The sequence below is a fragment of the Sebastes umbrosus genome, chromosome 10 (genome assembly GCF_015220745.1).
Source record: "Sebastes umbrosus isolate fSebUmb1 chromosome 10, fSebUmb1.pri, whole genome shotgun sequence".
In the NCBI taxonomy this organism is placed as follows: Eukaryota; Metazoa; Chordata; class Actinopteri; order Perciformes; family Sebastidae; genus Sebastes; species Sebastes umbrosus.
The window spans coordinates 10,981,656-10,995,492 of NC_051278.1; the positions used below are offsets into that span (position 1 = coordinate 10,981,656).

The 13,837-nt window shown below is 40.3% G+C and overlaps 1 protein-coding gene across 5 annotated transcripts in view; it reads right to left on the reverse strand.

Moving 5' to 3' along the window:
* Positions 1–13,837, reverse strand: part of LOC119496074 (cilia- and flagella-associated protein 46) — a 68,013-nt gene that overhangs the window by 38,297 nt on the left and 15,879 nt on the right. For all 5 annotated transcript variants that reach the window (XM_037783133.1, XM_037783132.1, XM_037783131.1 and 2 more), the window contains 10 exons: positions 13,198–13,322; positions 12,933–13,051; positions 11,411–11,523; positions 10,091–10,303; positions 8,826–9,024; positions 5,936–6,085; positions 2,985–3,095; positions 1,185–1,366; positions 659–790; positions 360–525 (listed from right to left, as the gene is read on the reverse strand). In XM_037783133.1, the coding sequence (XP_037639061.1) occupies positions 360–525; positions 659–790; positions 1,185–1,366; positions 2,985–3,095; positions 5,936–6,085; positions 8,826–9,024; positions 10,091–10,303; positions 11,411–11,523; positions 12,933–13,051; positions 13,198–13,322 (1,510 nt within the window). The remainder of the gene's footprint in view (positions 1–359; positions 526–658; positions 791–1,184; positions 1,367–2,984; positions 3,096–5,935; positions 6,086–8,825; positions 9,025–10,090; positions 10,304–11,410; positions 11,524–12,932; positions 13,052–13,197; positions 13,323–13,837) is intronic.

Below are 13,837 nucleotides of genomic sequence, written 5' to 3' on the forward strand. Positions count from 1 at the left end.
GAAAAAAATGCAGCAGCCTGCGGCGAAAAAGTAGAAACAGAATCAACTTTTGGAGAAACGCAACCCGACGTCACGCTGCGGTGACCAATCACATAACCGGCGATCTATAATTGTACAACCCAGCTATGAGGGATCAGAAGATGTTAATCGTCACAGTTAATGGGCCATTAAAGTGACTCCCCCAGACCTCCGCACAACCCTGCAGCGAATCGCTGCAACGCCTGATCTCATGTGAATGCAGCCTATAAAAAAAAAAAAATCAACTCCTGCTTACGCATGACACCAACATAAAAAAATGACAGAATTCATATGGATTAAAGAGAATGTTTGAATATGGCTAAAAAAGGGCCCATACATACATTTGCCCATTTCTTGTTGGTATGAACCAGAGCATTCAGGATGTTCTCCAGGGGCTCTTTGAGCTGCCATCTTTCCTCAGGAGTCTGTGTCAGGGGTAGACATGTGTTCCAGTAATGCCTTGCAGCAGCGACACACAATGCTGGATACTCAGCCTTTTCTGCATAGCTATGGACAAGAGAAGCATATATAAGGTAAGAAATTAAAAATGTAGATAGAGCAGATTAAGAGAACATTGTTAAAAACTAGTTTATAGCTGCCTGAGGCATTAGTCAATACATAAACTGACGATGAACAGCACCTGACACTGGACAGAAGCACCTCCAAAGCCTTTCTGTAAGAGTGCAGATCTCCATTGGACTCATGGACTAAACTTAAACCCCTCAAACAACCTGCACTGCTCAGCATCTCGTTCACCGCAGTCCGGCCGTACCTAGGGATATGAGGAAATGGATTGGCTGTCAATCAATCACTCAATCAATCAACCAAAATGTAAAACTGCTACGCTCTAGAAAAATCTCAAACTTTCATTCAAACTTTGCGACTTCATGCAAAAATGCAAAGCAATACTTGCTCATTTATATCAACTGCAATACTCTTGAATATGCACAAGATGTCACCTGCTCCTCAGAGAGCTTTAGAAGCAGAACTCTCAACCACTCCTGACACATACCTATAGTGCTTCCCATAATAAAGCACACACATTCATATCAAGGCATGATATCATATCAAGAAAAAAAAGACCTATACCTTAGAAAAGATCTACCTTGGCATTTCTAAATTTCTCTTATTGTTTAAATAGATTGTAATCAGCCAACTACACTTACAAAACACAGGGCATGGTGTTGAGGCTCTTTGCTGCAGCTTCTTCCAGCTGCAGAGCGTTCTTGGTGCAGCACAACACCAAGCTGGGGTCCTTGGCATCGTGGCAGAAGGCAGCCAGCTGGCACCACACCTGCAGCTCCACCACGGTGTCAGTCCAGCTGCATTTAGACGCCATGCTCACCAGCTTTTAGGTGAGGAGAGAGAAGAGAGGAGGGGAGGAAAATGGAGGTGGTGAGGGAAAAGGAGAGGGTGTGGGAAAAGAGGGGAGGATTGAGTGGGAGAAAAGATAAGAAGAGAGAGGGTAAGAAAAGAAGGGAGGGAATGAAAACAAGGTAGGGAAAACGTAGAGGAGGGGGGTTAAGTAATGCAAGTAATGCAGGGAATAGAAAAAATTGTGAGGAGTGAGTGAGAGGGGGACAGGCAAAGAATGTGATGGAAGACAAAAAGAATGGGACACAAATGATTGGCGAGGGAAAAGACGGGAGGCGGTAAGCAGAGGGGTAGAGTAAAAAAAGTAAAGACAAGCATAGGGAAAAAAGGAAAAGCACGGAGTGAAGGTGTAAAGCAAATTGAGGAGGTAATCAGGGATGGAGAGGAAGGCAGCAAATGAATGAGGAGAGTATGTTAAAAAAATGTGACATCCCACATTTCAAAGTCAAGGAGGACAACATACTAATATTTCACTGGCTCACATCACAGAATGAGGAGAGTTTTTGGAGGTACACAGAAAATTTAAGATTAGAAGGAAGAAGGATTAAGGAGAAGTGGAAAAGAAAAGGGAAAAACGAGGGAAAACAGGACAAAGAACAAGGGGGGGTGGAAAAATGGGAGGAGTGGATAGAATTCAAAAGAGGAGAGGATGAGTAGGATGTAGGAGTGAATGAAAATGGAAAGAAAGGAAGGATGATAGTCGATAAGAGATAGATGGATGAGAGCATGAGAGATGGAGTGAAAAACGATATAGGTGTAGAAAAATGCCAAAGGGCCTTAAAGTGGCAGTAGGCAGAACGTTTTTGGCATCATTGGGCAAATATTCCATAATAACCTTTCAGCATATTGTAATTCAAGTGCTCTGAGAGAAAACTACACTTCTGCACCTCATCATGGCTCTGTTTTCAGGCTTTAAAAAATCTAGCCCATGACGGAAGACTTTGACCAATCACAGGTCATTTCAGAGAGAGCGTTCTTATTGGCTGTGCTCCGGCTGGTGGGCGGTGCTTGGTTTTTCCTCAACTGATTTCAACATGGCTGCTGGGTCACAAACTTTCTCATTTTACAGCTAAACAGTATATTGATTCATATTTGATCAGCGCTGCCTAGTCTGACTGTTTGATCGGAGTTCGCAAGTGATTGACAGCTGCTCAGAGACGGCAGACTCCAGCTCGGCTCTGATTGGTTGTTTTCCTCCGGTCTGTGAAATCTTGCAGATGCCATTAGGAGCACCAGAGGACACAGAGGCACATGTTTTTCTTTATCAGGTTACCTGTCTCATGCACTACTGTTAGGATATAGTGACCGTTTTATAAAAATAACTTTTTTTAATCATACTTGCTCCATTTCTACCCACTGCAGCTTTAAGTGTCAGAGGGAGGGATTCTCCACAGATTTGCACGGCACATCTCATGTCAAGCACATTTCTGATCCGACCACAGCACGATGATCAAAGCAGCGACAGTATTTTGAAGATATTGACACATGATGAGATGCACTCAGGGTCTGTGGGCTCGTGGGCCACCTTGGCATCTGTTGTTACCATCTGGGCAACAGCAACTGTAGGAAAACATGAACAGAGGAGTACGTACCGTCGAGAGACTGGGAACAGAGAACTCCATATGCCTCGGGTTCGTATTGCACTGGAGCATCTCCACTCCAACCAGCACACGCGTCATCGCCGACACTTCCTCATCCTCACACTGCAAACGGGGAAGAAAACAGTGCATACTGAGCATTGCAGTCCCCAGACAAGTATACACCAATCCCTTAAGTTTAATTATAGAAAATACTCATACATGTATTACTATTTGCTTAAACTCAATAAATTATACATGAACCCACAGTATGATTATCATATTGTATGTGTCCCAAATACCGCCGAGATAACCTCGTTGATAATGTATGACTTGCTATTGTGAGGAAAATGAGTTGATGAATGATTTATTGAGATTAGAGATAAAACCCCATTTATATTAACACTGCGTTTCTTAATTTGCTCCGCAACAAACAAACCTCATTTAGCTGTGACTCAAAGCACATCAGGCTGAAGGGACTAATGTAGGGCAGGAAATTCTTGGCTGACAAATGATTGTAGGATTATGGTGACAAATCAACTGACAAATTGTATAAGCGCTTTCCCCACATTTATGTCCCACTGTAAAGAAGTACAATCAGGCAATATGACATCCGCAGATGATCGCAGTCCAGCGGATACAATGCTGTAATATGGATATGGTGGATGTAACACCTAGCACATCAAAAAGATTAATATAAATGTCAGGCATCATCGGCCTACAATATCATAAGCACATTATAGAAGAACAATGAGGAGACCGTACTGTAATACGGGATACATTATGAATGTGACATGATTATGTTATGACTATGAGCTATACAGTTGTCTCAGCGGGTATTCACCCTCATTTACATTTTAATCTTAGACATAGCATACATAGAGGATACCATTCCCCCAAAGAAATTAAAAATAACTACATAGAAAGTATAAAAATATCATCCTTACATCACAAACCCCGTGATACTGAAGGCTTTTTGTTTTTTGCCGTTATTTAAACCCAATTTTGTTACAGTTTTTCTCCATTGTTTTGATGCACTTCTGCAAACTATGTTCTGAAACTGCAAATGGAGTGATGCCATGATCACGACTCCTAATGCATTCACCTGACTTTTAACTATTTCTGGATCTTTTCACACAGTTCACTTTACCTTTCAGAGTTATATACCCCACTGCAATACTTTTACGTACATTTTTGGTGGCCTAAATGTAAATTTATGTAAAAACAAAACAGAAAAGGCAATTTAATGCAACTGAACAGAATGAAAAATGTGTAATTACTTATTTAGATTGAAAACTCAAGTTCTCTTAGTGCCCACACTACAAAAGACACAGTCTATCTTTTTCATATAAAAACTCACAATTCAAATGATACGGAAATAAATTATTTTATTGTTGTTTAAATAACTGCTTTGATTAAAAAAACAATATTGGCATCAGTAGTTTTAATTATGTATTAGAAGCTGCTTTGAGCTAGTGTTAGGAAGTTAAACAGGTCATAATTCCCTCTCTGTTATCTATTTTATATTGCTGTGAAAACATCTCCTTCAAAAAATGGATCTATTCAAGTTTCTCAACAAAAACTTTGTGAGTTATAATTTACCTTTGCTGATTACTAATTTTTACTGAATAGAGCCTGAGCATCATGCTGTAACTAAATGGAACCACCGTTAAAGTTAGCTGTTAACAGCTAACAGCTACTGTTAAGGGATCGGCGAATAGAAAGTATTAATGCCGATCTCCAGATCGCATCCGTAAAGATAACTCCTCATTTCAATTTCACCAATCAGCCGTTCCTTCCATTGCAGCGCTTTCAAAGCGCGCAACAGGAATAAATAGAAACAGGTCGTCCGACAAAAAATCTGTCCCGCTGTGCAGCGCTGCGTCCAGTTAGCACACTCCAATAGAAAACAATGCAATCAAAATGATTTTGTCGGTATACAGTCTATGGTTAGGACACGGACACCGCAATCTCATTGAAACACACAGTCTCATTCTCAAGAGAGACCTAATAAAACTTGGTGGCAACAGGGGGCCACCTACAGCGGATATTTGATGACCACAGAGTAACTTTTTGTGGCTATCGGGCCATGGTTAATGTCGAACATTGCTTTTCACACAGCTCTTGCATAGAAATCCTGGTTTGTAGAACATTAAACTTCTAAAATGTGGTGTACGGAATGTCAAGTATAAAGCGTCATGCAGGATATTGCCGTCAAGGCTTCTTTGAAGGTGGAGTTTCCACTGATGTCTGCATTCAAATCTACCTCATAGACTGTATATAACATTTGGACGTAGTCACCGTGACATCACCCATTGGTTTGTGGACTGACATTTTGTAGCCTCGAGTTCGGCATTTTGGCCGTCGTCATCTCGTTTTTTTGCAACCAGAAGTGACACGAGTGTGGAGCTAACTACAATCCAATGCTGAATAAGACAATTTTAGGTGACCAAAATGGTTGTAATTAATTTTCATGAAGTGAAAACACACTGTCAAAGGGTTAAAGTTGTAGAATGAAAACACGGACAACTTCAAGACTGGACAATGCCTTGGTAGCAACCGGTCAATCAAGGTAACCACGTCCTAAAGCATCTCCTGCTTTATGGTCTATTTGACTCTAAACGGGACAGTAATTTACTAAATGAACATCATACTGTATTGAAGAAGACTTGAAACTAGCGATTGAGACCATAAACTCATGATTACAATGTTTACTGAGGTAATAAATCAAGTGAGAAGTAGGGTCATTTTCTCATAGACTTCTATACAATCAGACTTCTTTTTGCAACCAGAGGAGTCGCCCCCTGCTGGCTATTAGAAAGAATGCAAGTCTAAGGCACTTCTGCATTGGCTTCACTTTTAATAACTGGAGGTTGCCGCCTGATCTACCTACATGTGTGAACAGAACTTTTCACACCTTAAGACTGTGCTCATAGACAGTTTTGGGCTGACACAGAGAACGGTACCTCATCTTTAGTGTCCATCTTTGAGCCAATCTGGTGTTGCAAGAGCCTCTTGATCTGCACCCAAGTGGCCACCACCTGTTTCCTGACTGCGATGGGGACGGCCTCCCCTGGGAGGTTGCAGGTGGATATGCAAAGGGCATAGTCACACAGCTAGGAGGAAGAGGAGAAAACAACAATGAGCTTGCATTCTATCAGCTAGAACTACTTGGTACGGGATTAGCAGTCTGAGAACCTCGATAAGTAGAACGTGACATTAACATAGTCAGGATTATGCATAATCCTAAAAGATATTAAACATTTAATGTGGATCACAGTGTCTATCAAATACCATACATTATGATACGTATCTGTCAGACTCTGCAGACCTTGGACTTTCTCTGCCAGCTTGTCAGCTGCAGACATGACAGACATACACAAAAGACTCCGTAAGACTGTGTTCAAGTCAGACATTGTGTCTGACCCTGCTGTACTGTCCACTATTTATAAAAAATGTATTGGAAAGGATAACTTTTTTATCTTTCCTTCAAAAAGGAAACAGACACGATGAAATTTAGTTAATAATTCACTGATAAAGAGCCTTTCATCTCGAGTTAGAGCTGATATCCATGGTGAATGCTTTGAATAGAAAATAAGAAAGGAAACAGGGTATAATTGGCAACTGCAGCACATTCAGAGAACAGAGACATCAGACTTCAACAGCACAAAGAAACCCAGTCATGGAAGCTACATGTGGGTGTGTATGTGTGTGTGCATGGTTGGATGAGTAATGTGGGTCAAATGATGAACGAGATAACAAATTGTATTAACAGGAAGGCAATCCAGGCATTCCAAAATAATAGAACACAGCAACGAGGAAATATAATAAAAAGCCTTTATTATAGTGGCTAAATCATTAAAAAAGACAACATATTTCACTCACTGTACTGTAGGTCTTTGTCAGGGCATTTTTTCAAAAGACAATACAATTTGTATATCTTCCTGATGCTATGTTCATACTATAAACGACAAAGCTACAAAAGAGCCAAGCGTGGCCAGCTACATTGTCGCAGAGTTGCCGTTGAAGTGTTGCTTAAGTGCTCGTTGACCTAGTTTTGTCGTTGAATAGCACTGGGAACTAGTTCGTGGCAAGAATACGTTTTCTTCCATTTTTTAGACGGAACAGGAATTTTGGGGAGAGAGAAGGGGACCGGAAATTGGAGCGCTCCCGGCCAGCTCAACTTTGATTTGTAGTGCGTCATGCCCGTCACGCAGCGGCAACTGTCAGTCAACTTCAGTTTGTAGCTTCATGTCATCGGCTTTCATTGAAAACGACTTGTAGCATGTTGCTTTGTTGCTCGTAGTGTGAACGCAGCATAAGAGTGCCTCAACTTTTCACCTGTGATGCTCTTACATCTGTCATAATATCATATTGAGGAGAAATCAATGCTTCCTGAGAGGCCTCGTAGTTCTTATTAGCGTACTCTTGGATTGTGGACTCTTGCAATTCTATACTGACAACTTCTTCAGCGATTATTGTTATGGTTTAATCACAGTTATATTGGTGCATCCCAAAGTGCATCTTTTTCCGGCGGGATGCCTTTAAGTTGGGGCCCTGCATTCTTGTCTGTTTTGGTGAACCCCATTACCCTTTTGGCATAATAATACTGTACCTAAGGGCTGAAATACAGTCCAGGGGATTGATGTGCTAGAAGCTTACTTGCCAGCCACATTTTATGGAGGATGACATGAAGTCTGTTAGCTCCAAAATGTGTTCTATAAAACAGGTCAGTGTCCGTAGAAGCAGTATCAGTTTCATAATCCATAAATCTGAGAGAATATTTGGAAGGTTGAAAGCAAGCTGCAGTGTTTCCCCTACAATGGCCTTGGGGGGGGTGGCCCATGTAAAACTAGAAAAACCAAGTAAGAGTAGAAGTGCTTTTAGTAAAGCGCCAAACTAACTTGTACAATTTGAAATGCCATAGGCGGCTTGGAGCTTCTGAACACGTCTTGCAAATATTCAGCAAATTCCATTCAGAGATTATACACACACTCCTTTCAGAGTCTCAACACTCCTTTCAGCTCTTTTCAGAGATACGGATCTTTGAATGCTGGAATTTCAGACATTGTTTTCACCGTGGAAAAATAAGAATCTGAAAAAAAGCAGCTCAAGCTACCCCAATCAGTCCGGGAGGGATTTGGCAGAGGGTCAATCATGTGTGCTTCAACAAAATACAACCAATAGACTTCCAACTAAACATGTTTTATTTTACTTTGCGATGTATGTAGGTCCTAGAAAAACTAGTTTCCATGTTGTCATGATTTCATGTCACATGATACCTCTTGACCTCATCAATCCTTCTTCAGAATTCATTATTTCTTATCTTCTAAAGAAGTTTTGGACAGAAATAGTGACTGTGCAATTACCACTGGAGTCTAGCCAGATAGCTGCTCTGTAAGTAGTTCTCTGTGTTTAAAGACTTTTATGCAAATATGGTGACTTAATTAATTGCTTTGCAAATTAATGGTGATGTAGGGAGTTTTAGTGTAAATGTATGGTAAGAGAGCGCATTTTGATGCAAATGCATAGTGATGTGTGCAACTTTTATGCAAATGTTTTGTCACATAAGAAGTTTATATCAAACTTTAGTTATGATTTATTAAAAATATATGGAATTGGAGAAGATTTTATGCAAAAATATGGTGACAAAGGTAGGTTTTATGCACATTTTATGAGATTAAAGGTTAATGCTCCAATAATGTAAAACCGAAAAGCCACTATTTGTCATAAATACTTCTATGGTACTGATACTTTCTTAAATATATTCATATAAACATTTAGTTGTGCACAGCCACACACAGGGGCCCATTGCCTACATCCCACTCCCCACCAAACACACACACACAGACATACCTCAGATGCCTTGCGGACATCCTGGAGGGCAATGGGGTCTAAGACAACTCCATGTACACTGGCAGCCTTCACCCCCTTCTCAGGTCTGTTTTTGCACTTGTCTCCTGGCTGGGCTGGCTCGACGCTGTCTGGACCACATAAGGGCTGAATCAATCCCCGGGCCACAGCATCACACAGCAGCACAGACAGGGCACGATTCCTGCAAAATACAACGCAAACAATGCTCCAAACTGACATCATCTGGAAAAACAAGGACTGAAAGCTGGGCTTGAAGGCCAAATATCTTAGTTTTTTTTGTTATATTGTAATTCTTCCTGAAAGTAAAAACCCTCGCCACAGATTTGGACGACAAAATGTATGTTTCCATGGCCCCATCACTACTTGAGAATATAACTGAATCCCAACATTTACGTAATTATTTCTATGCCCAAGGACAGTTTGGTCTGTTTTCATTAAGTGCTTCTTTCCATTGCCCAGAAATAAGAGCAGAGCTTAAACCGCCTCTTATTTTTGTGAGTGAGCTATAGTGAGTACAAAGAATAATCCAACAAACATTTTTTAAAAGTCAACTTTGACCATGCCTAAAATGATTTCTTGAGGACAAATCTAAATGTTACTGTATCAGCTGAAAATGGAATTATCTTAAAGTTTCACTTGAACTGAAAGACTATGTTCAGTGGTTCCCAACGTTTTTCCTTAAGGGACCCCTTTTCTATCATTTAGTAAACTGACAACCCCTGACAAAGTGACATATTTTATGGATATTTCATATTATAGTCAATGCATACACTGTAACAACAAAACTGATAAACTGTACAATTAACCCAAATAGTCAATGCAATAACTGCAGGAAGTTTGTGTAAAACGAAAGATTTGGATGAATTTTGAGCAGATTATTCAGTGGAGTAAATGACTGCTGGGCTGATGAAAACCTTTGAGAAACTCACTGAGTAATTAAGAAAAGTACAGTCATCAGTCTAAAAACAGCTATGTTTCATGTTTCTTGAAATGTTGATATTTTATGAATGGGTTTTTAATCAAATAACTGTTATTCTGCTTCAGACCTGTTCACAAAAACACACTAATGAATAATGAAGTTCACATCAACTGCGCAACACTAGTCTTTCATTCATTGTCGGTGGAGCAGCTTGGCAATGGATCAAAATAAACTTTGCAAGAACTCCAGGCCAAACACCCAAACTATTCTCTCTGACAGGTTTATACACTGTAATGAAAACTGATGCGAATTTAGAGACCCGGCCTACCCAGTGAACTCTGTCTTCTGGAGCATCGCCACTAGACTTTGGAAGGTGGGAAGCAGGCGTTGGTACTCCCCAGCTGCCAGCAAGTGGCTGCTGTAGTTCCACAGGTAAATGGCTGCATTTGTTATCACCCACGGCTCCTCGATCTCTGCTCCGAGCTCCGCTGCCCGCAAGAAATTGGAGGTGGCGTAGGCAGACAGAGCCTGGATCCAGTCTCTGGAGAGACGGAAAGGGGGAGAGAAAGTTGTGTTTGTGTGTGAGAGAGCAAGAAAGTATAGTGACCACTGGCCACATTGTGTTGTCTCTAGAGAACAATTAAACTAAAGGTGAAAAAGTCATTGAATTTTTAAAAAGTTGCTTGTTTAAACCTATAATGCAGAGGATTTTTACACATCTATATCCATTTGCTGACAGGTTTTTCTGCATGATGCACAAGAGGGAGTGAAACGCCACCTTGACAATGTCAAATATAATATCTAATGAGGCATTCAACACCACTTTGTTTGAGCACCTGGATATAGCTCTCGGCTTGCATTATGTTGCAATGTGCTGGAGGTGAACTTCAGGGGAATTTCAGGCAAAGTGTCGAAGTGCAGTAGCTCCTCTGCTGAATGTGATATGTCTGGTCTTGTCAGTTCAATAAAGAAAATAAGCTGTTACGACTAAGTGTGATCCTGGAGTTTGTGGTGTATATCTACAACATCTTGGTCTTTAATAGAGATAATCACACCATTGATGATTTTTGAAGCCTTGTTTAAACCATGTAATTGGTGTGGGAATGGTTTCAGATCTGTTTTGATCAGTTATTGTTAGTTATTGTCCCTTTATACACTTACTTTCAACCACACTAAAATAGACTATGAACAGTTACAGGTGACAATGCACATTTTTTGAGGCATTAGTGGATGATTATATAATCATATATTTTTTGGGACCTAGTAAGATTCTGTTTTTTAAATCAAATTAAATCATAATTTTGTCAAAACTACTTGTTATCTAATAATAACAAAAAAAAGTAAACAAAAACTGAAGGACATGTGGTCACTGAAAGCTATTTAGAGTATGTTCTATCATATTGTTTTCCAGAGATCTCATATCTCCACTTATATTGTTTTTATAGCTATTACTAATCATAAATACAACATGAAATTTAGTTTGATATGGTCATGTTCAATGTAAAAGCATTCAATATTACAATTACATTTGGACTTAAAATGAATAGAAAATGTATTAAATGTGATATGCAAATAATAAAACAGAAACATACAGTGCAGAGGCAAGAGACATACAACACAGACATGCGTGTGCATATTGTGTTTTCACCTGTAAACAACCCAGTGTGGATCATCTTCAGACAAACACACCTCCCTCTCCACTGCAGGGACAGCAGGGCTGTTGAGCTGCACCCCCTCTGTTAGCAGCTTCTGGACGGTGGCCTGAGCAAGACAGAATACGTTCATTTCTCAACCTCGAAAGACAATATTAAAGTTGACTTCCTGTTTTGATAACTTCATAACAAAAGGAGAAGAGAAGACCTCACGCTATGGGAATGACAGTTTCTCTAGAGTCGTTAAATCTCAGCTGTAGCAGATCAAAGCAAAGAGAAGCGACTGGCGAGCATTTTTACTTCAGTGGCGGACAACTCAGGTAAGACAAGAGGAACCTCTTCATCATCAGACTGAGACGTACGTATATTTTAAATTAATGAATTATGACCCAATTCTCACGGAACAAAGAGAGAGATACATGATAGGAGCAAGCATTGAGGCTACAGCGCGAGTCAGTTCTGACAAGGTCATGTAGTTTCTGTGGATAGTTGTCTCCATTTTCTTCAAAGTGCTGTCAAATTAACATCTCTATGGACTTAATAAAGACTTGGAGCTGCAGGCTTGAAGGGAAATGGGATTACAAAATAAGACATCATAAAACAAGCACAACAATCTCTGACTCCAACCAATCCACATCTAGCTCACGGGCTTGTTAAAAATCCCATAATGCATGTTTACTACTGCGAGCAGTCTTTGTTGCCGGTCTCATATTTCAAAAGAAGCTACACAAAATATCTAATACGATATTCCTATGATCTAAGATAGATGGAATAGTCTTTGTGAACACCTCAGTACAAAAACATCTGCATCCAAAGAAGCCTGAAATAAAAAGCTAGTAGACTAGAACATGTGAATGTAGTCTTCCCACTGCTCTTGGTGAATTACTGTATGTACATTAGCATTAATAACTAAAAAGCAACACAAGTCAGTCAGCTGGAGGTTTTTTGTATATGATCTGTAGAATAAAATCAATAAATTGCCCCTGTGAGTGTATATCATTATCACAACCAGAAAAATGTGTTTGTGTCCCTGGAAGATCCACCAGTCATTGTATGGGTCGTCATTCCTACTTGGTCATAATCCTTAGAGGGACAGTGTGTAGGATTTGGCAGCATCTAGTGGTTTGGTTGCAGATTGAAACCAACTGAGTACCCCTTCACTCAGTCCTCCCTTTCCAAGACTGCGGTAATGTGAGCCACCCAGTGCAAAACCGTGGTAAAGCCGTTCACAGTTTCCTATTTTTCAAGCATGCCGGAGAACTACAGTGGCCTCAAACATTCATGAATATTATTTTCCATTTCTGCTAATAGACCCCCCGAAATGCTACACACTGTTCCTTTAAGATTTTCATGAAACCAAACTACATTTTTCATACTATTTTACTACTTTGTTTTAGAACAATGAGTAAACTGACCACATTTCTTTAATGTGAAGCCTGTTTCTGTGGATAACTGCTGTAAGAACATATGAAAAGTGTGTATGTGTGTATTATGAGGCATGAGTTAGTAAGCACACACCTCAGCGCTGATGAAGCGGATTTCAGCTAAAAGGCGCAGCAAGTCCCTCTCGCTGGTTTGGCTTCCATCGCAACCGTGAAGACATTCTCCACTGCACTCTTCCTCCGAGCATGTACACTCTGGATCAAATTGACAAAATCTGTGACGTGAATTCTCTCAATGAAAGTCATCCTCTTCACCTTGTGTGTATGTCTAATCCAACTTCTACTTCCTGTCCATCATTCTGTTATTTTACCGTCAGTCTAAGGATCATTCATCATCTTACTGTCAGTCTTGTGGATCTTCCATCTCCCATCATCGTACAGCAAACAGAATCGACAAGCAGCCCGGCACACGTCCCAGACTTCCTGTTTCCTGGCTGTCTTCACCAGCGTTGCCCACAGCTTCACCCTGGAGCCGCAGAGAAATAACAAAGAACACTTAGAGAGATGATTCCTTTATAAAGAGTAGAGGTCACAGCAGCACACTGTCTATGATGTAAGGTTGTTTGTTTGCAGGGCCATGAATAATAAAACCTCCTTTAGGGGAATCTTCAAGTCTCTGCCCTTTGCTGACCATTAGGCCTGCAATGTGCTCACTTTTTTACTGTAATGATGTTGGTAGACAGGCGGAACTCAACTATGTGCTATGAATAAGGAGATGTAATAGAAGGCTGTAGACTCCCACAGTCACACAACAACTTAAACTCTAGAGAGGACTAAAAGATCAAACATTCATTAGTATATAATGTCCAGTAACAAGAAGGTGTAATAAATCCAACTAGGCATGAAAGCATAGTATAGTATAGAGTATATTGGCAATTTTCCAACTGGGTTTCTGGGAAGCCTAAAAATAACTACTAAGAAAAACTTTACAGTGGCAGGAAGACAGGCTTTCACTTGTATTCATACATGCATAATTGGTAA